General features: G+C 36.5%; 2 protein-coding genes across 3 annotated transcripts in view; one reads left to right on the plus strand and one right to left on the minus strand.

Moving 5' to 3' along the window:
- The window catches only part of aven (apoptosis and caspase activation inhibitor), a 47795-nt gene extending 25274 nt beyond the window's left edge, over window positions 1-22521 (minus strand). The window contains exons 1-2 of the mRNA XM_005805202.2: window positions 22230-22521; window positions 20998-21169 (exon numbers count right to left, since the gene is read on the minus strand). Coding sequence (XP_005805259.2) covers window positions 20998-21169; window positions 22230-22424 — 367 coding nt within the window. The 5' untranslated portion in view covers window positions 22425-22521. The remainder of the gene's footprint in view (window positions 1-20997; window positions 21170-22229) is intronic.
- Window positions 446-25351, plus strand: LOC102222626 (muscarinic acetylcholine receptor M5). 2 transcript variants are annotated; one of them, XM_023347907.1, is made up of 2 exons: window positions 446-657; window positions 23008-25351. In XM_023347907.1, exon 2 carries the CDS (start codon window positions 23077-23079, stop codon window positions 24556-24558), a length of 1482 nt encoding a protein of 493 aa, XP_023203675.1. In that variant the 5' UTR covers window positions 446-657; window positions 23008-23076; the 3' UTR covers window positions 24559-25351. The 2 variants fall into 2 exon arrangements, with proteins under 2 accessions (XP_023203675.1, XP_005805260.1); XM_005805203.2 differs by lacking the exon at window positions 446-657 and adding an exon at window positions 9791-10512.
- Window positions 25352-25891: the final 540 nt, after the last annotated feature.

Below are 25891 nucleotides of genomic sequence, written 5' to 3' on the forward strand. Positions count from 1 at the left end.
TGGGGAATGAAAAACTATTCCTAATGCCACATTTTGTGATACAAGGCTTATATTCTGTAAAAGGTTGTATGAATAAGAGGGGACAGAAGTACCTTAAAGTTTTAACTAAAGGTTAAAACTGCAGACAGATTTGCAGCCTTTTATTGTCAAAATAATTCTGTATTCAACCCTGAACAACAGTTTTAAAACCTCACATTTTGTTCGACATCTCATCCAACCAACCCTGTTAGTTGGATGGTTTTTCCAAACCAAAAGCGTCACAAAGCTACTCTGAAACAACATGCCGATATTTTCTCCAATTTTTCAGGCCGTCAACTCCGACACTAAATATAAAACCAGAGTTGTATAGTTAAACTATTTCAGGTTTGTTGTGACATGACTCCACAAGCTGATGCGTAATGAGTCAGTCCTCCAGGAAGTTAGAGTCTATGAACCAACTTACACTCTTAATCGGTCTTCAGAGAAGTTTTTCGCACCTAAAGCTTCTCAGAACAAGCCAAGCAGGACATACAGTATTTCCTCAATGAAATGGCAAAATGCCTCACCAGAGCGGGTTGTGATTCATTAGAGGACTTCACTGATTCCACTGGATTTATGGCGGCAGAATCCCACAAATGAACAGCTGCTGCTCACAGAAGGAGATAATCTCATCTGCAAGTAAGCGCAGATTTTTATTCTCAGCTCATCTTTGTTTGTATGCCGTTTTCAGCTCATCTTTGTTTGTATGCCGTTTGGATAAGTGCGCTTCACATGCACAACTACATAGAAATAACACAGTGATAGTGTCTGGCAGTGGTAATTTATACTGTGTTTTGGTTAGTTTGGGAGAAGGGAAGGTGTTAAATAGTAGCATTGGAGCTTTCACTGTGCTGTAGTATCTGCTCTAATGCGTCATTTTTACCTGCCTGCTCCAATAACGTGTTGAGGGTGGAGCAGAGCGCTTTTGTTTTTAAAATAACTTTCACATTCACAACCCATTTTGCAGATCAGCATTTCTCAGTTTTTATTTTTGCAATGCACAATGGTGTAATCACTATTCCATTGGGTTTATTTGTCAATAATTGAGTATCAGCCATACTGTCAGTGAATTTGCATATAACAGAGTATCCCTCTGAGTTTTGAATCATCATTAAGGTATGTTGAAGCACAGAGAAGTTACATGTCTGCTCCAAATGTCCAGGTTTGATTATTGTGGACACCAACGTACAAAAACACGTCTAGAAAACTCACTTTCTCTGGAGTACAAGTAGAAAAAACATCAATCTACATTTTCATTTGTTTTCCAGTTCTAAGCATTATTCCTATGTGTAGTAAATAAAAAAACTATTTACTTTTTGTATCTTTGACAGCAAAGTTTACAAATTTAGAATGATATCTTCACACAGAGTCCAAACTTTTGCTTTCGCTCCAAAGGGTTTAAGTACAGCAGATGTTTTGATTCTGATATGTTTATTTCAGGCGTTTTGGTGACTTTGGTGCCGCTGATTAGCAGGTGAAGTTACTGTACCACTAAATATCTTCTGAATTGATTATTTCTATATTAATATGTTACTCTGTGTCTGAGTATCTGATATTTTTCTGCACAATCAACGCTCCATTAAATGGCTTCTGTTCAACAAATTCAGGATAATGCCACAAAATATTTAACAAAAAATGAAGCCAATGTATGAAAACCAAGATTATATTGAAAGAAAGGCTCCATGCAGACACACGATAGGAGCAATTTGGACTGTTCTGTTGCACTCAAAGCAAAACCGTCTCCATTCTTCCATCAAAAAGATCCGCAGACAAAACAATCAGAGTGAATGAAAGGCTTTGATCATATAGTTGATCAGCAGCAAATGACTCTCAGTGACTCAGAGATTCACCTCCATGAAGCGTGAAGACAGCGAGGTCTGCATGTCTGCTGCTCGTCCAGAGAGACGTCGATTCTCATTACACATGAAAACCAAGAGCACACGTGTCAAAACTTAAGGCCTGTGGGCCAAATCCGGCCCGCCGTAGCTCTAGATTCTAGACTAAACACTAAGTGAATTTAAATATTATGCCATCAATCACATCAATGCAGTTTTTATCTGTTTACTGCCAAATTATATCAATCAGTCCCTCCAGTTTCTCGAGAATTATCGTGGAAATTCACACAAAAACAAATCCCTGCACTTTTTTGTGCTAAAAACTCTTTGTTTATCGTCTCATTTTCAATCAGTGTGAAAATGCAAGTCTTATCTTTTTTTATTCAGTAAATGTAAGAACTAAATATCTTTGACATAGAATTGCATAAATAAAACTTCATGTTTGCTGCATAGCTCAACATACTTCATTAAACTGAGATAAGAAGTAGGATTAAATAAGTGTTCACTTCTTCCTTTTCAAACACAAAAGTAGTGGTACGCTAATTATTTTGTTCCTGGTTTTTCTTGTCCTACTGATTAATTGTTTTCTTGTTTTCAAAAACCTGTTTGAAATAAGTTAATTAAATGAAATGAAACCAAATAACAGAGTCAACTATGAATTTTACAGTGTATCAGAGGGTGTTTGAGAAAATCCAACATAATCTATTAAAAAATAAAATAAAATTTAAGCTGAAGCAGAATTTTAACTGGAACATGACAGTGATCCAAAACTTAAATGCACGTCCAGGAAGACATTAAAAATATAAAGTCCTGATCCGATACAAAGCCCAGACAATGTTAAAGTTTTTAATCTATCTTACCAGCCTCTATTTGACTAATTTGTGAACATATCTGATTATAAAGTGAAATATTTAAATATAAATGTTATTCATGCGTTCCTTCTACCTTCAAAAACAAATATGGACTCAAAAGGACAGAGAAAGAGGAAAAGAAAACGCTTTCGGGCATCTAAATAAAGATCTGAGGATCGCCTTAAATAAGTACCAAACTCAAACAAAGCGTGACTGGATGCATTCCACGAAGCACGAAGAGTCAGAAGTTTAAACACCACATCCAGACCGGTCACACAGGTTGGTGTCTTCACCGTTTCCCTAAACCAAGAGACACTGAAACTTCTCCTGAGTGAGAGTGGCGCTGCGGTCTGGCTGAGTCAAACCAAACGCTACACAGTTAAACTCTGTAAAGGCACGCCTACAGGACATATAGGATCGCTCACCGTGTTCCCAGCTACGCAAACACGCAATGCAAGGATGTTTTTTCTGCTGAAAACCTCCACCACCTGCTAAGCAGGTTCTTCAAGGTCAGGTGATGTTTTTCTTCCTGTCTAGACTGATAATACAGATGCACCCATCACGGCACATTTCCTCGAAGAATCCTAAGATTCTACGAATTTTGGGAAAATTCTTGTAATTTATGAAACTAAATTTTACCTGAACGGCAACACAACTTTGGACTTAAAGCTGCAGTATGTAACTTTTATAAAAATATATTCGTTTTACATATTTGGTAAAACTATCCATGTGTTGTGACAGTATGAGACAGAAACAACCAATCAGAGCTAGGAGGTGGGTCTTAGCGCTGTCAATCATGTCCTCTCTGCTGTTGACCACTAATAGCAGACAAGCTGTTTTTCTTTAACAGTGATGCTGCGTTCACAACAAACGCGTTTTGCGCGTCAGAAACATGTCTGATGCTTTAATTTTGATACGTGTGCATTTTGAAGTCAGATGTTAGCATTTTGCTGTAGATTCGTCAAAATTGTGCTAGTCGGACCTTGAGAGGAAACTCCTTGGCTTAAGTGTCCCTCAAACTCTTCCACCATCTCCTGCATATTTCATCTAAATAAATACTTTTAACATTTATTTAACATCTATTTACTGTGGCTCAACATGACTCAACGTTTTAGCTGGACGGATATGGGAAGCTCAAATACGGGAAAATATTTACCCCAACTTCCTCATTGATCCTCTTCCAAGCAAAGTCCTTTATATTCCTATCTCTGTAGTCATAACTTGATTGGTCAAGATTATAGGATGAGAGCAAACAGTGACCATTTGTTTATCCTCCATAGTTTGTTATTTTTTTTAGATCACATTGAAAAATGCGCCACTACTGATTGGTTGATGTCCGCATTGAGCGGCGAAAGTTCGGCTTTTTTGACTCCAGCGTTGGATGCGCCTCAAACGCTCTAAACGCTTCAAATGGCGAAGCGATAGCCGCGCCTCCACATAGACTTTGAATGTAAACCAGATGTGTCAAAAAGCGTTTGGTGTGAAGGCACCATAAGTTGTTTCTCCGCTATTGGCACATTTAGAAGATAGTAGACATAAGGATGATTGGCAGCGCTAAGACCCTCCTCCTGGCTGTTGTTGTTGGTCGGGAGAGTTGCATTCCTTCAGGCGGTAATAGTAGCTCAGGGAGGTGGAGGAGATCAAGATTATCTGTCTCAACATTGTGGCAGTTTTAACAAATATGTAAAAAAAAAAAAAAAAAACAAGGTTTTTTTTAAATATAAAAGTTACACACTGCAACTTTAAGAAGCTCCTAAAATGTTAGGATTATTAGTGAGACTAAAAGTTTCTTAAGAGGAGAAGATGGTAGAAAGAAAACCTGGAACAAACTTCCAGAAAACTGCAAAACAGCTGAAACACTGAGTGCCTTTAAATCTATCCGTTTAAAGTTATTTTTGAAACAAAATTAATGAAACAATCAAGCTTCAATTTCCTGAGGGAGTCTTCCCAAGGGATCAATAAAGTACAAGTCTAAGTCTAAGTTTCTGCTGTGTAACGACGGCAAAATGTAATGTTCAGTCGTTGACTGTGTGTTCAATAACTTTGTATTTTTATGATATAAAGCCTTGTTGCTGAAATGTGATATTCAAATTTCTCATACTCCATAAATATACTCCATAATATGAACAGAGTATCTGTGCCAACAGCTGGCTCTGCTCCTCCGTCCTGTTTGGTTTTCGTGTCCTTTACCTCCACCTTATGCATTGGTTTTCTTGCCAGGTCAAACAAGTTTATACAAGCAGGGAATCACGGCGAGTTGCTGACAGCTGAGTGTCTGTGTAAAAATTACATTTCCGACTCAAACAATGACGATTTTGGGTCTGGATATTTCACTGTAATGCTGCAGTTAAAAACAGCAACCACCGTTCAGTTGCATCAAGAAAATCAAGTTGAGATCGTAAATCCGCAGGGAAGAGGCGTTTTAAAATCCCAGCCTTACAAAACTTAAGAGACTAATATAAGCAGACAAGGGACTCAGAGTCTATTCTTCAAGAGTAGAGGATGTAAATTTGTGATTTTTTAATGAAGCATGAGAAAGAGCAATGTTTCCATGTAATTTAAAATCCTTGTCTACCCACCCAGATGGGTCATGCTGTCATATGCGGGTCAGAAGGCCCGGGTCATCAAGTCAACAGCAATTATCCCAAACAAGCTGCTCATACTTCCATCTTTCCCTCAGTGTTTCTCTATAAATCTGGGTTTTCAAATGATAAAACAGAAAAACAAATAATTTTATCTCCTTCTTCTTAAGCCTTAATGGCTGTCATTCATCTAGTTTGCCTCAGACTTACTTTCATATTCCAGATTATGTCTAATGGGAGACAGTAAAAGACAATCCAATCAATCAAGTTAATAATGTATTCCCCACATCAGGCAGATTATCATGAAAGTATCCCAAAGTAGTTACAGCTCCTTGAGACGCTGCTTGACGTCTGCAGTGTCCGTTTGCAGAAAATGGTCTGCAAACGGTTTGACGTTTGTCTAACTGATGAGGAATTTTACGTTTGGTTGACCACAGCTAATGAGAAGCCCGAGTTGATAATAAAAAGCTGAAAATATTCGGAGAGACGCCTGAGACCGCGCTGCTGGTGGAAAGGTTTATGCGTCGCAATTATCGGTGTTGCTATTGTTACTTACCAGAAGACAAGCAGTGTGGGAGATGTGAAGTACACAAAGCAATTATCGTTAATTGAGGCTGGGAAGCGCATCATTAAATGACTAATTTGTTGGGGTTTTTTATTGTATGAAACGTACCGTTTAGTTTTTTTTTTTTTTAAATAACTGGCTCAGGTTTTGAAAATTAAACGGTATTACAAAGCATTACTCTGGTATAATTGCATATAATCTACTGACAAAAGAAACTATAGTCTGAGTATTCAGTATTCAGCTTTGTTTCAAACAAAGCTTTGTTTCTGAACAATGAAATTTCAACGGTATCTCCTTCAACTTATTTTTTTCTGCTGCTGCAGCCTTTCTGCTTCAAGGTTGAGCTGCTGTTGCCTTTCTGTCGTCTTGAACCTGTTTGCTTGTTGCACTCTGATGCCTTGCATCAATAAGGGTCCACACAAGATTGTCTCAGAAGGTCAACAGTTTCTGAAATACTCAGAAACTGCATATTTTTAAGCACAAGTTTTTATATCTCAAATTCCAACAAGCGAGTAGAGAGTTTTGCAAGAAAAGATTTGCTCAGAACAGAGACTAAGTGTGAGCGGGAGGAGAAGTTTTGAGTACAATCATCGGCAAGTTTTGAGAAGAAAGACGTAGAATCCTGCTTTCAGACTGAAAATGTGTGCTCTTGGGTTATTTTTCGGTCAAAACGGACCAACATTTGAGGAACTTGGTCACCTGAATCTATGCCACAAAAGAATTAAAGCAGTTCAGAAGGCAAATGAGGATCAGGTCAGTGAAAGTGACATGTACCAGATTCAATAACCGTTTTTCAGACTCATCCTGTTACTTCACAGATGCCCAATTTACAAAATCCAACAATTACAGCGTATATGCAAGTCCTAATGACCTATCAGACAAATACAGCCCACATGTCTACTGGAATACTTTCTAAAAACTAAAACAATACCAACAATCTGACGCCTAATCATAATTAATTATGATTTTTTTTAACCATAAGGGAAGTACATGTGGCAAAACCACAAGGACTGACCCCATTTCCCAGACAGAGAACAAAGAGAGTCTACAAAGAAAAACCATGATGCCTATAAATATCTATGAACCCAAATATAAGACAAAAATAACATCAACTACATATTCATCTTCTTTGCTGCCTTGAAGTATGATGTCATTTCTTGTATTTATATATTTAGTGAGTGCTAACGGCATTAACAAAAGTCCCTAAGGGTTTCTCTACAGAGTGGAAAATGCTTCCTGAATTCAAACACAACAACCTGTGAGCCTTTATCGCTGAGTATTTTTGATTCACAATGATTCATTAGGACATGTATTAAGTAATAAGTGCCTTTATTTAACCAGATAGTCCAGTTTCTTGAGATATTGTTCAGGTTAATTCATAAACAATTCACCAAAGTCCAAAAGAGAATCTCATGAGATTTCAGACTTGAGTAAAACAGGTCTTGTTTCTAAAAATGTAACTCAATTTCAATTTTAATTTAGACACAATAGTGAGCTCCTTAAAGGAAAGTGTATCACCTATGGTCACAACCAGGTACTCAAAAAGAGTTGACCATCTCAATTTCTGCCCTATTGATAGTCTTCATTGTTGGAATAACTACGGGTAATGATTTGTTTCCATTTAAAACCAGCTTAAGCTGAATCTGATGCCACTGAACCTGATTAAAAGTAGACTGAAGAGTTTTAAAAGTCTGCACAAAAGAAATGCAAGTGCTGTAAATGATTATAATCATCTGCATAAAAATGATAGATAGCTTGTAATAAATCCTTGCAGACATCATTATTGAACAAATATTGAATAAAAGTGGTCCAACCAGTGAGCCCTGGGGAACACCCCTAGTTATTTGGACTCCTGGTTACCATGATCGGGTCATTTGTATACACTGAAAAATGTTTCAACCATCTGACAGCCTGGTTGGTTAAGCCTATTTGTCCAGCCTTATGCAGATTACTTAAACAATGACCAAGTAAATCCTTTAACAGGATGTGGAAAAATGGGAAAAAAACAATACAAATACCAGAAAAAGTTTACGTAAATGCATGTTTGACTGAGTAAAATATGGGTTAATCATAAACATAAATTTTGTAATGTTTGCTGAATGTTGGCCAGCTTTATTATTGTTATAAAAATGTCAAGTTGCAAAAGCTTTTTGTGGAGCAATAACAGCAGTTTGCAGCTGAAAGCTTAATATAATTTAATAGATAAATCTGCGTGACTAAGCGTTTGCTTTCCTAAATTTTTCCTCTCTGAGCTGCACAAATATGAATATCAGTGAGTGTAATATTTACTGGGTTATTATATTTCATGTAACAAAATTTCATAATCTGCAAATCAATAATTTGACCAGAATGATTGGAGAGCAACGGCCCTGTATATTTTTAGTGATTGACGTATATTTTATTTGGGGGAAAAAAGTATATATAATCTATTTATTTGCTGGCATGTTCAACTCTGCATCACAGCATTATGTTGCATTATTCTAACTGATGCAGGTTTCCACAGCTCTAAAAGTCTGACCATTATGCGGTCGCATTTCGAAGAATCAGCACCAGAAAGAGCAGAGGAGGCACAGCAGGGTTTAGTAAATAAATAAGCTAATCTGTTAATTTGTGTGGGAATATGGCGATTAAAACACAAACGTTCAAAATATGATATTCTGTCTGCACCACAATAAATCACTTGCTGTGTTTCTTACAGGGATGAAGAAACATCCCTGTAAGAAATGTGATCTTTTAATGCAGTGGTTCCCAAAGTGTGGGGCGCGCCCCATAGGGGGGTCGCAGTCCCATTGCAGGGGGGGCGCGGGAAGCAGAGTGAATGAATGAAAGAAAAAAAAAACAAAACAGTTACACAAAAGTGTTTCACTGTAAAGATGGTTTGTAGTGTGTTTTGATGCAACCTGAAGTGTAAAATAAACTTCAGTAGAGTTTAAAAACAAAATATGTGTTTAGGTTTATGTCTGGTTGAACGATGTGTGCGCCCAGTTGATTTTTTGGGGGGGGGGTTTATTGTAATCCATAGGGCCAGAAAATATTTCGGAACCACTGAACTTAAAACTTTTCAGCAAGATATACGCACTTGTTTAAGTAAATAATTTCTTTACTAATGAAGTACTTGTTCCATTGGCAGATAAATTAACCTATAACATGGGAAAAATATCTTGTTACAAGTAAAATAATCTTCCAATGGAAAAGAACTTCTTAATCAATGTTAAGGAATTATTTACTTAAAATGAGCAAATTATTTTACTTATTTTAAACAATAAATAAATCAAATAATTATTTTAGGTACAAAACATCTACAGTAGGTACAAAGATGCTTTTAAGTTAGCAAACTTGAAATAAGACAAAACTAAGACATTTGCTTTAGGAACTAAACCAAAAATACTTGGTAGGGTTTTGTGTTTTTGCAGTGCAAAATAATCATTTACTAAAATAATTGTTAGTTGCAGCCTGAGTTTCTTATACATATATAATGTTATTAGGTTCTTGTTCTATAGTGTCAGAAATTTTGTATTTTGTTACACAGTGTTTGTTTAAGTACAAATAATTGCAGATTTTAGGTTATTTTTAATAAAACTCTTTAGATTTTAGTTCATTTAACTGCTAGATTAATCAGAAAGGTAAAATAAATTTAACGTTCCAATTAACACACTGTTCTTGTCCAAACCATGCCAAAACTTTCTAAGGAATCTTTTTAAATAATTGTGGTTTTAATGTAAAACAATAACTGCCATCCTTCTAAAGAAAGTTAAATTGAAGGAGAGCATATGAGAGCATAAAGATCTGCTGCTCCGTCATTGCATCAACATTCAGATTTTCCTGAGGCACGACAGACACCCACATCAACTCCTCCTCTAGCTCCTCCCCTCTCCGTTTCATCCTACTCCTCCACCTCCTCCGTCTCCTCCACCTCCTCTTTCGCGTGTTGCTCGAGGCTCTGAAGCAGCATCAGAGGTCCATCTACAAGGGAATGTCATGCAACAGCAACTCACGGCTGAATCGGGATCCAAGCAGCAGTGAGGTGACAAAAAGTGATTCATCCTGTGCAGCCTTGAGGATTAACACTTTGTCTTCAATTTAATTCCAGCTGGAGAAACTTTACGCAAACTACGACTGATTCTCCAAAATGCAGATCTGGAGAGGGCATGGTCGGTGAACTGTGATTACTGCTCCCAGGAATCAGAAGTCCTTCTTGGTAGTTTGCGTTTTTCGGGTGAGAAATCTGGGCAGAGGCTTCGAAGAACCACAGCTGGTTTTGTCACGCAGATACTCAACAGCTGTTGCTTCTGCCACCTCGACTTAAAGAGGAAAAAAAAAGCTACAGGATGCAGAACTCGAACAATCCTGACAAACTTGTTTGCATAAAAGTGCTCTGTTCTTAGCAACTGGTGAGGATGAGAGATGCCGTGGCGACCTACCTGTATTTGATAAGTGTGTTTTTCACCTCGTTGGAGAGGAGAGCGCAGAGGGAAAAAGTGTGCAGGAGTGAGCAGGGGAGGGGAGAGCCAGCCGGGAAAGGTGCGAGGCAAACGCTTTGAGAGGAAAAATGACTCGCACCGCGGGGAGAAGAGACTGAACGATCGCTGCCAGACAGAAGGAGGAGGGAGGGAAAAAAATTCAGACTTGGTCAAACGCCCATTTTGTTCTGGAGCGCCGCGGTGAGTATATGTTCTATTTGAAGTGATGAATATAAGAGCAGCGTCTGAAAGAGCAGACTTCCAACAGCATTCGTTTTTAATTGCTGTATCGTAAATGCATATAAAATATGTCAACTTTTATTCAACTTGGGTGGGAAACTGCATTTTCTTATACAGAAGGTTATTTAATCAATGCTTAACTTACCCAAACTGCTGAATAATGTTACCTACAGAATTAATTTCAGATTATTCAAGAATAAGGAGCATTAAAACAGTTTTAATGTTCCTTAAACTAAAAGCAAAACATGTTTAAAACCCCCAAAATTATACTTTCAGGGGAGAGGAAGACGAAAAAAATATTCTGCTCATTATGAAATGTTGATGCACAAAAATTTACATTTATATCAAATTATGATACTAGATTATTTTTTTTATTGCTGTACGTTTTGTTAATAAATAAAATTTCTGAAAGGATACTCTTGAAGAAACCCAGATTTCCTTAAAATTATTTTTTTTTTTATAAAATTTGCAGCTCACCTTACACTTGGATTTAAAATTAAAAATGAGCTGCCTTTCTGACTCAACATACAAAACCCAAAAATTCCCTTCAGCTCTTAGAAATTGTTCAAAATCTGCATATATATTTTTAAAGATCTAATATTTACCCTGTTCATTTTGTAAATGAACCGATAAGGTTTTTGCAGACTAATGACGATTCCTGTTTTTCTTGCTCTAACATGCCAGTATTTGATTTTTTGTAAACATCTAAGAGGAAAAAATGTCATCCCTCTTCTTTAATAGAGGAATAACTTTTAGGTACAAAAAAATAAAAGAATTATAGGATCATAATCAAATCAATTGATCATAATCAATAAAAAGTTGCTGTTACCGTCATAAATAAGTGCAAATATTGCAAATATTTTCAAATTACTACCACAAACACTTTGATTTTTATTCCAAAAAAATTACAAAAATAATCACGAAATCTTGGAGGAACTGAAAAGATGTTCAATAATATTTAATTTTAAGGATTCATTGAAATTTTAACAGTTTGTGAACAGGTTTTATCAATACATTCTGGCACAACCGCCCCTTTAAGAGCATTCAGGATCTGGATTTGGCCCAAAACAAAAATGAGTTTGACACCGCTGATCTAAAGGAAACAGCTATGAATTCAATTCAGGTTTGGATTTTTTCTGGGTTTTGTAAAAATGACTTCTTCTCAAAATGATGACTATTTTTAAACAACTCCACGGATTGTTCAGTGGGCTGTTCCACATGTCAGTACTTGGAGACAAACGGACCAAACACCTACAATGATTCACTTCCTATTTTCGTCCAACCTCTAATTGAACGACTGCAGTCATTCCTCCGCTTTGAGTCCAACCTGTTCAGTCGTATTCTTAACCAAACTGGAAAATCTTAATTAACAACATGATTGGGAATATTTGTCTCAGTTAGGAAATCGTCCTTGCGTTTGTTGATCCAGTTGGCCAAATCAGTGATGCCGTAATGCGATTTCCTTTTGTTTCATTATGATTGAGCCTTGATAGGTGCCCATTAGCGGCCTCGGTAAACTACGGCTGCGGGGGAGGAGGATTGATCCTCGTGTTAATGTGTGCAGATGGATTACAGCGTCAGGATGAAAATAACTGGGCAGCAATTTCCCCAAGTCTTACAGACTCAAAATATCAGGATGGCACCATGTGCACCGACGACACAATCAGCATGACAAACAGAACGTCATGAATAAAAAATAAAAACACTGGTGCAAACCAAAATGAACCAGGTGATGAAAATCTTTCTCAAAATACTTAATCAAGTTTTCAACCTTGAAAAATATCCGCTGCTTTGTATCACAGAGGACACAAAACGTTCATTAAATCCAGCCGGGATGGGTTTTAAAAAACACATCGATGATGCATGAAAACATTCAATGAGGCCTTAAAATCTGAAATGCACCTGACCTTGAATTTAAAGCAAACAATTTGTTTACATAATTTTATGTCATTTTTCCTAATGCCACACAGTAAAATGCAGATTTTAATAGCGGTTATAAAAACACTGGAACTTTAATATGTAGCTTCACTGCAAAAACACAAGAGCTTAACAACTATTTTCGAGTGCAAATATCTAAGTAAACCTGAAATACGACAACGCTAACTTAAAATGAACTTTTAGTAAGATATAGATCTTATAGATTCTAAGTAAATAATTCCTGAACATTGATCCCAGATTCTCAGGACACCGATCCATATGTGAGAACAGGTCAAGCATTTTGATGCTCATGTTGTTCCATAGTTCAGAAAGTTGACCCGATGGAGCAAAACCGACGTGATTTTTGGATTCAGCACATCAAAATTGCCCTAAAACAGTTGAAAAACCCCAGAAAATGTTTTGGCTGTTGACAGAAGTTACAGGTGACAGCAGAAAGCTCTTTGAAAATGTAGTGGGTGGTGAATGCTAGTAGCTAACCTCAAATGCTCATATAAACAGGAGAGACCACTCTGGTAGGTGTCTTAATTTCACAAAACAGTTGTTATTGGTTCTGTTTTTTCAGCTGATCATCATGTTTTTATTTGGAGTAACTTCAAGCAAAAGTGAACATTTGAACCTTGTGTCAATTGTGCAACAATTAGTATCAAAGACGTTATGTTCCTCTGTTTTCTAGATCTCCTAGTTCTCGTAATCTTTTTAAATAAAAGGTAGATCTACGCAGACGTACAGATGTACGGCTGAAAAAAATTGCACCAAATTAAAGGTAAAATTGTAGACTTGACTAACATGAAGTATAATTATTCTAGTCGACTGAAAAAGTGCAAGTTGTTTTAAACTGCTAAAGTCAGCTATAACAGACTGAATACATGAGAAGCTTTAAGCTTTTACTTCTCTGAAAATGTATTTTTAATTTTCATTTTTTCCTTCAAACTCTCACAGATGCAGTTTTTGTAGAGTCTTTTATTTATTGTGGAATCATGAACCTTAACTGGGACATGGCTTTGTAACCTTTTGCCGACTAATATATGTTAATGGCTTTGTTTTAATTCAATCAAATTCAAAACTATTTTATTTATTAGAAAATGGAGATTAAAAGTTGCCGTAACTCATTAAAGGAGGATCTCCAGTAGCAGTCAGTGTTGCAACAATTTTGAAGAAGCCTCTGACATCATCAGTAGTTGGAAAGCACTGCTAATCCACCTCCATAAGATGGTTTGAACTTCCTCTTTCTCTCCCTGCTCTACATTCATGAAGCTCCAGTTTCAACTCCTCAGGGAATTGAGGTTCTAGTTCAGGTGTCATTTGAATTTTTGAGATGCTAATCAGAAGCTCTCAATTGTAAAAAAAAAAAAAAAGAGTAGGAAAAAAAATGCATTGTTGCCATGGTTACACATCTTAACAACTGCCTGAAAGTCCAAACCAGAAGAAAAAGCAACGCCTGAACAAGAAATTCCTCACTGTATAGACCAGCGAGTAATTTCTTCTGACATCAATAAAAGCCGAGGCAGCTGATTAGTCCAAGTAAGTTCTTGACAATTTTTGAGAAAAATCTGCAATAAACTCCCAATTATGTATCAACGCAAAAAGTGCAGGGATTTGTTGATTTTGTGTGAATTTTGTCTGATATAATTTGGTAGTAAACAGATAAAAACTGCATTGATTTGATTGATAACATAATATTTAAGCTCACTTAGTGTTTAGTCTAGACTGTGGAGGGCCACATAAAAAGCTGTGATGGGCCAGATTTGGCCCACGGACCTCAAGTTTGACACACGTTTTCTATAGACTGGGAAATTTTGTGGCACTTTTACCCGTCATGCTGTCTAACAGAAGCATGAAAAGTAAAATTTAACCAAAATCTCATTTATCAGTCTGTTTATGTTTTAATAAAGTGAACAATTATATTTTGGATGATTGACTCAGACTTGGAATAAAAAACTTGACTGAGAAGAAAAACGGCGACTGAACATCTCTGTGGAGTCAACATGACTTTGTGTCATTTCCATAAAACAAAAGGAATCATTTTTAAAATATGACCACAATAGTTTCCAGGAGCCACATTGTTCATATGCAACATATTAAAACTCCATATGTCCGATTTAAAACTGCCTTCATTTTTTAATAAAATCAAAATTATATTTTACTTATTTAACCAAGTTAGTCCCATTGAGATATTTTACCTTTTTTACAAGGGAAACCTGTAATAAAAGCAGCTACACTGTTGCTACTTTTGCATAACCTGGTATACCTTATGGCTAATTTGCATTAATAATGTCTTTAACAACAGGCAGGGAGCGCTGATCTTGATACGTTATCAAAGATTTAAATATTCAGCAACAGCAAACCTGAAGAACAGGTTGCATAAGAGTCATCCGAAAAGAAGAATGGCGACGTCCAGTCCTTATATATTACTTTCAGAGTTAATAAAATGTCAAAAACTCATCCTGGAAATATGAGTTAGGTGTAAGACTCTTGTCAAAAAACTGAATTTAAACTGAATCTCTGAAGCTCTCCTTTTGCAGAATCTGCTGTGCAACAAACAATACTTCAGCTTGTTGATTAAAATGTTGAAAAACCTTCCTATAATGAAACTCCTTTCTAACGCCTCCACCATCGCCGTAAGTAGAGCTCTGCTTTCAACCTTTCTGCCCTGAGATTTTTAAAATTCGCAAGCCTTATGAGATACATTACAAAATGGTGAGAAACATTGCCGCAGGCCATTCCTCTCCCAAAATACAGAAAATCTCCAAATACTTCTGTTACATTCTCGCCAGATTTTACTTTACAGCAGAAAGTTGAAGCCTAATATGTAATCTATCGTAGCTCCAGCCAAAAGGTGACAGTAGAAAGGTGTTTTGTAGATTCCAGTTTTTGTTTTTGGGTTATTTTTGGTCACATCATATGGCGAAATAAAAGAAAACAACTTGTGAAAGCATTACCGCCCACGAACAATTATGTCTCCTCTAGAGAGCAGCAGCAGCCTCTTGCTGTATATGCCATGACTAATCCAACAAAACACAGAGGCAAAGAAGATGAGTAAAAAAAAACTAAAAAAAGAGCAACTTTACATGTACACTACAACAGCCAGAAAGATGCTGAAACACTAATGCTTTAATGTACAGCTCTGGAAAAAATGAAGAGCCCACTGCACTGAGCGCCATTGAAAACCTGCTGGTTATTCCACCAAATGTTGACCTCTGAACTCTTCCTATTAGTATTGTTATCTCTAAATGAATATGAACTTGTTTGAAGCGTGAAAGCTCTGCATCTTTTTCATTATTTTGACCATTTCTCATTTTCTGCCAATAAAAACTAAATCATTGCTTGTAATTTCAGAAACATGTCAGTAGTTCATAGAATAAAACAACAATGTTCATTTTACTCAAACATATACTTATAAAAAGTAAAACCTGATCATTTTAAGTGGTCTAATTTTTTTCCAGAGCTGTATTAAAATTTACAGTAGAAAGAAATACACCTGTGTTCACTTTTAGGTTTTCAAATAGTTTTTTGTTTTTAAAATAAAATCAATCAACAAAAACACACCAACTCAGTTATGCCACAGTAAGAGAATTAAATAAAAACTAAATAGCAAAAGCCATTTGTTGAAAAATTAAATACACCTTGCTACAGTGCAAAAGTGTAAAATATTGACTGGAATGAGAAAAACATTAGACAAAATGTGGTGTAAAGACAAATTACCTAAACAAAAAATAAATCAGTTTTTGAATAATCCAGAATAATTAGAAAAATAGTGAACAAGAAGAGATGTTACAGCATGAAATTAATTTATTTAGTTCGGTATATTAAGGATGGATGAGACCATAATGCATTAGCACCATTAGGAAAAAACCAAACCGTATATTATGACCTAATGCTGTTAAACTAAATACTGCATGCTAATTGTCAGGTGTTGGAAAAGTTAGGATTTGTTGTTGTTTTTTTCTTTTTGTAGATGTTGCTGAGTAAACCACAGACTCCTCTGAAACCCAAAGCATTATAGAGATAAAACATGAGACCATCTGTCTGACAGCTGAAGCTGGGCTCAGACTACAAAATGGTCCAGTCAAAGCCATCGTCCCAGTAAAAATGCTGTGGTGGGACCTTGAAAAGGTTCAGTTTGTCCGCAAATCTCAATTAATTCACACAAAGAAGAGCATAAATTCTGCTGGACAATAAATTATTCCAGAAGTTATTGTGATAAACGATAGCATTGCTGTTTTGAGATAATTTTTAAGTAATATAATGGTAATGACAAAAATATTCATGAAAGAGCACATTCTAAAAGATGAGTAAACTTCAAATTCTAATGAACATTTAAACACTGGAACTGGAAGACATTTTTAATATCCCAAATAAATAAACAAAACAACAAAGAAAATGAACTTTGAAGTCTTTGTAAACAAAATTGCTCTTCAAATAAAAAGGTCTAGTTGAGACCAAAACACCAAACTGAAAACTTTTATCATCCAGTTTTTGGTAGAAAGAAAGAAAAACGAGAAACGTTAAGGCATGTCAAGGGAAATTATTAAGTTTGTTTTAATTTATCAAGCAATTAATTGGTTTATTGATTGTGACAAGCCTAGTTGCTACATGAGCCTATTTTTCCTGATGTGTCACTTCTTTACCCTGTCAGGTTAGTTTACTACTTTTATAAATTGGGGAGAACTTATTACTTTAGACCAACATCTAGTCTTTTCATCAGAACAAGACTTGGAGAGAAACTCCTGTTGGTCTACAAATCTAGAACAAACTTAGAAAGTATCATCTACTTAACAACCCAGGACAAAAATAAAACATGGAGAGCCAACATTTAGCTTTATGTTGTACAAATCTAGAACCCAGAACAACTAGAACCAACATTTAGTTTTATCAGAACAAAAATCCTGTCAAACCCCCACTAGTTTATAAATTATGGTCTATTTATTCTTATTAAACATGGGGAACCAATATGTAGTTTTACACTTTTTCCTTTCTTTTGGTTTTGTTGTTTTGCTTTAATTTAGTTCTAGTTCATGTAAAGCACTTTGAGCTGCCTTGTTGCTGAAAATGTGCTATACAAATAAAATTATCTTTAAACTTGGCTGATCAGAGATGACTTTGGATCATATGCAGACCCTCCTGAGGCACAATAAGAAGATAAATATCAAATAAACTACCAATTGGATGGTTAGTTTATTTACCTAAAGTGCCTATAGACTTTTTCTTGTTAGAGCATTTCATTCTAAAAGGTACACAAATTGGTCTTTAAGGTCTTTTAGACATTTATTATAATGCTGCATGTTGCAGTAAACGCCATGAGAAGTTTTTCCAATTCATATTAAGACGCAGATATAAATATAATCCAATGCTCTAAGATCAGAAGCCACTTATTAAACTGCTGTTTAAAAAACCCAGCACAAGTAAGTTAATTATGTTTAGCAGTCTGTAATTCAAATAGTGTTTGCTGCAAATTGTTTCATCTGATTTTTATGAAGTGAACCAGTTGCCAGAACCTAGTGAGGCAGGCAGTCTGTTGGCTCACTGTGTCCTTTGGAGATATTTTGATGTTGACAGAGAGAAAAGAAAGACTGCAACACATAATGATGTGTGCTAAGCAAACAGAGGTGTGGAAATTGTTTTGCAAATATCAGAATTACTCATAAAAGAAGCCGTTGGCTGCTTGGAGAGTGAGACAACAAGAAGGCTAAGTGGATTAGGAAACATGCTGTTTAATTTGAATCTGTCAGGAAAAATAAATCGGCTGTTGGAAAAAAAAACAAAAGCTTGGTAGGGACATCATATGATGATATTTTAGACAAATAGATTGTTTAGATTTAATTCACAATTTTTAGTTTCTGTTGAAATGCTTAAAAAGTGTTTTTTCCCCCTTGCAATCACTAAAAAACACTATTTAGCATCAACTTCTGATGCATTTAAATCTTCCATCTCACTGTAAGATTTGACTGGAAACACTGCAAAATAAGTCAACCAGCATTACTAAAAATTAAATGATTACAGACTTTTAGCAGTTTAAAAAAAATCTGCCACACGCCAGAGAGAAAACACAAACAACTCGAGCAAACCGATCGCAGCTCCCACAGGCCCCACTGATTGGGATTTCTGAGGAAGATAAATTGTCAGTAGTTCTGTCAGAGATGACACAAACAGTAAAGATCCGGCCTGAAAGCGAGGAAACCGTTTCAGGCTTCAAAGTGCAAAACATCAGAAAAATGCAACAAAATTGCATCCGTGAAAATGAGAAGCACAAAATTAAAGTATGAAAGCAGGCAGAGGTTGAAGGTCCCGGCCACACCGTGCAGACCAAGACGAAGAGCTGCAGATTAGAGAAGAGAAGTAATCGGTCCTTATATACTGATTCTGGAATTTTCTACAACGTAAACGTGACTCAAACATAGAAGGAAGATGGCAGGGATGCCAAACTGATTTTTGTTTTGGGCCAAATCAGGATCATGAATGCTCTTAAAGGGCCGGTTGTGCCAGGATGTTTTGATAAAAACCTGTTAAACTGTTAAAATATCAATGAATTCTTAAAATTAAATAATATTATTGAACATCTCTTCAGACCCTTCAGGATTTCGTGATTCTTTTTGTCATTTTCTTACAAAAGTGTTTGCGGTACTAATTTGGAAATATTTGCCATGTTTGCCCTTATTTATGATGGTGTGACTTTTAATAACGCGCTGTATAGATCATGGACTATAATCTGACATCAATTAAAGCTGAGGCAGCTGTTTAGTACAACTAAAAAGTCTTTGACAATTTTTGAGAAAAATCTGCAATAAACTCCCAATTATTTATTAGCGCAAAAAAGGGCAGCGATTTGTTGATTTTGCATGAATTTCCACAATAATTCTCAAGACACTGATTTATATAATTTGGCAGTAAACCGATAAAAACTGCATTGATTTGATTGATAACATAATATTTAAGCTCACTTAGTGTTTAGTCTAGAATCTAGAGGACCACATAAAAAGCTACGGCAGGCCGGATTTGGCCCACGGGCCTTCAGTTTGACACATGGATTATGGGTTACATAATCGTTGATAATTACCTGCTGATTAAAATAACAGTCTCCAGTTTTTATGATACTTTCAGTTTATTCCAAATAAAGATAATATTAATCTAGTAGAACACAATAAAACAATTGTTTTAATTAGGGGATTAATTCTAAAAAATTTAAATATGAAAACAGTTTTAATTAAAATAAATTCAATTTTTTTTGTTATGAAGCTGTACAACTACCTCTACCTTGGTTTAGTGGAAACTGTAAAACTGTAATCTGTAGGATTAATCCACTATAAAGTTTCCTTTTCAAGCAGCTGATCTGAAGAAGCAGGAATCTGCTTGATTTGGTTGCAGATGGAAATATAGGCAGTTTTTCCCCATCAGTGAGAGCACAACTAGGTCAAATTACTAACAAACATCTTGAGTGTGGATGGCATTACTGAGTGAAGAAGGTAAAAAATTAGCAGTTCCCAGTATCAGTGGGTCCAAGGAAAACACAGAAATTTATGAAATTACACCAATTTTTCTTCATCCAGTTGTATAGATAATATGAATAAATTTCAGAAGATAAACTGCTAAATAATACACTCACTTAAATACTAGTAACTAGTGATTTATGGTATTATATTTTACCTAGAAGTTGTGACAAAGATTTGGCTTTTCCTTTTAAACTTTAGGACTCTGATTGACCTGAGAGTTATTTTTTATTTATCACTCCAGGCCACATATTTGACATTGTAGATGTGATATTTCAGTTTTTCTTTTTTCATAAATTTGCTAAAATTTCGACATTTCTGTTTGTTTTTTTTGTTTTTTTTGTTGAGATGGGATGCTGAGTGTACGTTCATGAGAAATAATGTGAACTTTTTTATTATAGCAAATGGCTGCGATGAAACAAAGTCAAAGATTTTTAGAGGTCTGAATACTTTCTGTACCGACTGTACAGAAAAGATAAGAGATTTTTAAATATTTGTTTTATATATTTTATTTGGCCCTTTACTTAATTCATTTTTTAAAATATTTTTAAAAAACACACATTTAGTTTGTGTAGTGATCTAACCAGCCTGCAGAGAAAATCTGTGAAGGAAGCTGAAGCTTTGACATTTCAAGTGGCAACCTGACAGATTTAGAGAGTTTCTGCAACAAAATCAGAAACAAATATAGTAATTATTTCCTCCCACTGTAAGAATAATGCCACCACCATTGTTAGTTTCCTTTCAATGAACAAGCACTGTAAATTTTTTCTTGATCATTTGCAGTAAATAATTAACAAAATCAAAGGGTCCACGAGATCCAAACAAAACAAAGCAGTCGTCTAGGCAGCATAGCCGACACGAGAACCCTCACAGAGCAACACAACGTAGTCAATTAGAAAACAAAGACCATCAGGGATATTCAACAACAGATTTTCTCAAAGTAATCAGCAGCAACATCAGTGAACAATCTGAGATATTGGAGCAGAAAGAGTAGAAAGTAAAACAAAAGTGGATCTGCTCTTACCCGCTGACTCCAGCAGCACATGGAAGTCGGTTCCTCTCTGAGACGGCGTGCCGTCGTCTTCCTCCGCCCTCTCTGATGCCTCGTAACGGTCCCAGTTGGACTCCAGTTTTCTTCTGGAGAACACCGCCGTCCTGTTGTCTTCATCTTCGAGGTTCTCCCCCTCATCTTGGTGCTGAAGGAAAACAAATCAGAAGTGAGATTATTTGGAAAAAAAAAAAAAACAAATGGAAAAAAACTAGGAATTATTATTGTAGTGTTCCTTCAAAACAATCACAAAACTTGAACTGATTATATTTTTGAACATTTTTCCTGTTTAATCAAATGACGACTGTTTATGGTTTTAAGACAGAAATTAAGATACTAATCAAATTTTATCTGCTCAAATCATTCTTTTATAATAAACCACACTTTTGAAAAGGACTGCAAAGGACTGTAAGTACTACTTACAGGAAGTACTTCCTGTAATTCACAACTGCAAGCAATGCCTACTGTTAAAAGATAAACAACATCCAATGTCAACAGTAGACTCATTAAATTTGTTGGGAGTCGTGGCTCTTCCTGTTCATCTGCAGTTATTCCAGTAATGATTCTCTGGAAACATGCTAAAGTCAATTTTCTTTCTTCCTTTCTTTTAAATCAAGCTAAAGGATGCCCATTCTCGCCCCCAGCCACGTCATTAAACACCACACAGCAGGCATGGATGCACCAGGGAGATTTTTATGATTGCAATCAAGAAGCCCCAAGTAACAAAACTTATTTCTATGATTGCAATCAAGGAGCCCCTATTGTTTTTCCTCTAATTCTGTCAGAAGCATCACATGACTCAACATCTTGGAGGATATTAGGTTTAATTTCAAAGGCTGAGGTTCTGCACGTTCCTTGTAAAAGTGTTTACTGTGTCGCACATGAACATTAAATTTATTTAGAGGAGACAACAGTTCTCAAAAGTCAATATCCTGCATATTTTAGATGTGTCCCTGTTCCAATACAGCTGTTTGACCAGCAAGTTCAGTGCAGTGGTCTCGTAATGAAACATTCATTCAATTCAGGTGTTGAAAAAGGGGACATCTAAAACATGCAGGACTTAAGCAACTCAACTCCAATCTATGCCGAATTGAAGACAACCTTATTTTTAAGCTTCAAATATTATCTATAACCGAGTTTGTTAGCTCACAGACAAAAAAGTATGAGTTTTAATATTTTTCAATGAAGTTTGGTGCAGCAGTTCTCACCTGCTGGGGAAAGTTTGCTGCGGCGTGGTAGTCTCCACCGCGTCCGCGTCCCCGGTGGTCTCGCCTGCCCCTGCCGCGGTGTTGGCCGCCTCTCCCCCGGCCTCTGTGCTCACTGTTATTGCCGTCGCCGTCGTGTCCACCCCGGCCGCCTCTCCTCCAGCCGCCTCCCCTGCCTCGCATGACTCTACCTTCCATAACAGTTGTTGTTTACTGAGTGTCGGACACTTTAGCGGGTGGCACCGCCTAAGAGGTACTGCCGCAAAATATGTCCCGTAAAAATGTTTCCGGTTGAGTTTTTTTTAATTTTTTTTATTACTGCAATGAATATTCTCTTCAGAGTTAAATACTTACAGTATAATAAAAATAAAATACAACATGTATATATATATATATATATATATATATATATATATATATATATATATATAATAAAAAAAGTAAAGTGTTTTTATTATAGCAGCTTTGAAAATAACAAAAGCTGGTAATTGTTTAATATGTTAAATGTTTTTTAACATGAAAAATCACAATACTAGTACTTGAGGGTAGTCAGAGTCAGACTACGGTTGAACCCTTTCCACCTTAAATGCAACCCAAACTGGACTTTTCTGAACACAGAAACAGTTTAAAAATCTGAAATTACTCAGAGCTGGTAGCAGCCCTTTTATCTCTAAAATCACTAAAAAGTCATTTTTAAAAAAGTTCTTGATGATTAATTAAGTGTTTTATCATATATTTTCTATGTTAATGTCTCAACATTGTTGTTTTTGTTTTATTTTAGGCTGCCAACTTGATGGGGACACAAAGAGGAGACTGCCTACTATTAAGGAAAAACTAATAACAGAAGACAATGGATGTCCACAACAGCACTTTACGCAATGCGACAGTTCCCTACAGCCTCTTGGAGGTCATAGCCATCGCTACAGTGTCAGCCATCGTCAGTCTGATAACTATAGTTGGAAACATACTGGTGTTGCTCTCATTCAAAGTAAATAGCCAGCTTAAGACTGTAAACAACTACTACCTGCTTAGTTTGGCCTTTGCTGACCTCATCATAGGAGTGCTGTCCATGAACTTGTACACCATGTACATACTGATGGGCTATTGGTCCTTGGGGAACATTGCCTGTGACCTCTGGCTGGCAGTGGATTATGTGGCCAGCAATGCCTCAGTCATGAACTTGCTTGTGATCAGCTTTGACAGATACTTCTCCATCACAAGGCCACTGACTTACAGGGCAAAGAGGACACCGAAGAGAGCCGCCATTATGATTGGACTAGCTTGGCTGGTGTCTTTTGTCCTTTGGGCGCCACCCATTCTATGCTGGCAGTACTTTGTAGGAAGGAGAACAGTTCCTCATGACGAGTGCGAAATCCAGTTTTTAACCGAGCCTGTGATCACGTTTGGAACGGCAATTGCTGCTTTCTACATCCCGGTCTCAATTATGACAATCCTCTACTGGAGGATCTACAAGGAGACGCAAAAACGGACAAAAGACCTTGCAGAGCTTCAAGGACTCACAACTGGGAATGTCCCAGAGGGGAATAAACCACAGAAGACAATGATTCGGTCTTGTTTTCATTTCCCTAGAGAGAGAAGAGACCAGAGTCAGGCCTCCTGGTCTTCGTCTACTCAAAGTAACGTTACTAAAATGACCAGCAGGTCAGGTGAAGCATGGGTGAAAGCAGATCAGATCACTTCTTTCAACAGCTACACATCATCATCAGAGGAGGAGCATCGGGTTTCAATAGAAACCCCACAAGGATCATTCAAAGAGCAGCAGACGGAACAGAGTAATAAGAACGGGGAGGTTCCAGATTATCCAGAGGAGGAGTATTGTTCCACTCCTCAGAAGAAGAGCCATAAAAGCTTAATTTCTTACAAGTTCAAAGGCATCTCAAAGGGTAAAAATGACAATCCACCGAGTCCAAAACCGTGCCCTCCAGAGCCCGAGCAGCCGGTCAAAAAGCCGTCTACCTCTTCATCCTCCACTGCTTCTAAGCCCATAGACTCCGCCATGAAGAACAGGATCACCAAGAGGAAGAGGATGGTGCTTGTGAAGGAGAAAAAGGCAGCCCAAACCCTCAGCGCCATCCTCCTGGCCTTCATTCTCACATGGACGCCGTACAACATCATGGTGCTCATCTCCGCGTTCTGCTCCAAGTGCATCCCAATGTCCCTTTGGCACTTGGGCTACTGGCTGTGCTACGTCAACAGCACCGTCAACCCAATGTGCTACGCTCTGTGCAACAAGACCTTCCGGAAGACCTTCCGCATGCTCCTGCTCTGCCAGTGGAGGAAGAAGAGGCGAGGCAACAATAAAATGAACTGATGTGGTGGTTAATGCTTTTTATCCCCACATAACGGCATCTCTTGATATTTGCTAGTATTCATTTGCAGTGTGGTGGTTTTTGTATTTAATATATGTTGGTAGAAAATGAGAAAAAGTCAAAATGACTGGAAGGAACGTTTACTCAGCATATTAAAGTAGATAAGCACCCTACAAAGAGAAAGATGTGTAAAAAACTATATTTTATAGCAGTAGCAAACACTGAGAATTTGCATTTAGAATTTCACAAAGTTCAAGAGGAGAAAGAGGAAGATCTAATCAGTTTAGTCTCTTAATTTAGGTCTAGAGGATGAGGTTGATTTTGTGTCTCATGAACAATTTTTAACCAATTCTGCCATGGAAGATTTGGATTATTAATCTGCTTCTAGACTATTAACATTTTTTCTGACAGAGACTACATGTTTTAGTTTTAAAAAATCTTGTAATTTCAAATATGTCATGATGGCCTGCCTTGCATCAAGGTATAAGAAAAACACGCCTCCGCCATTTTAAATTGCTGGAGTGCTTACAAGTACAGCACAACTGATTTGGTCCTATAGCTATTTTTACTATTTTTTATATAAATTCAGAGATCACTTAAAATGATCAGTTTCTCTGATTTTACTTTTTATAGTTATATGTTTGAGTACAATGAACATTGTTCTTTTATTCTATGAACTGCTGACAACATGTCTCCCCTGCTGTAGAGAAATTCAAGCAAAGATTTAGTATTTATTTGCAGAAAATGAGAAATGGTCAAAATAATGAAAAAGATGCAGAGCTTTCAGACCTCAAATAATGCAAAAAAAAACAAGTTAATACTCATTTAGAAACAACAATACTAATGTTTTAACTCAGGAAGAGTTTAGAAATTAACATTTGGAGGAATAACCAGGATGTTTTCAATGGGGGTCAGTGCATTTTTTCCAGACCTGTACATTTCTTCTCCTTTTTGTTTGCATTTTTTAACCCTCAATAATTGTGCTCAATATAAAATCTGGATTTTCTCAATTTTTAATTGTGTGAGTATACTACTGCAGTAAAAGACGGATTTATTTAAAGGCTTTTTGCACATCTTTTTCCAGTATATGTGTGTATTTAGAAGGAGCTAACGGCTTTGCAAAAGTTACCCTGAATGAACATATCTCAAATTTTCAAACGCTTTTGTATAAAAGAGCCAATGTGAACGCATGAAGGAACCAAAATCTTTCTTGAAATGTATGGCTTCAGATTATGATGCCTCCAAATCTCAGAATGAAGAATTTGTAATTTGTGTACCATGGTGGTTAATGATGCTGCCACTATTCACAGCAAAGAAAAACTGATTAAATAAGAA

The sequence above is a fragment of the Xiphophorus maculatus genome, chromosome 15 (genome assembly GCF_002775205.1).
Source record: "Xiphophorus maculatus strain JP 163 A chromosome 15, X_maculatus-5.0-male, whole genome shotgun sequence".
NCBI lineage: Eukaryota > Metazoa > Chordata > Actinopteri > Cyprinodontiformes > Poeciliidae > Xiphophorus > Xiphophorus maculatus.

Bases quoted from the DNA above. Each gene is read 5' to 3' on its own strand.
- LOC102222626 (XM_023347907.1), top strand. From the start codon at position 23,077: ATGGATGTCCACAACAGCACTTTACGCAATGCGACAGTTCCCTACAGC.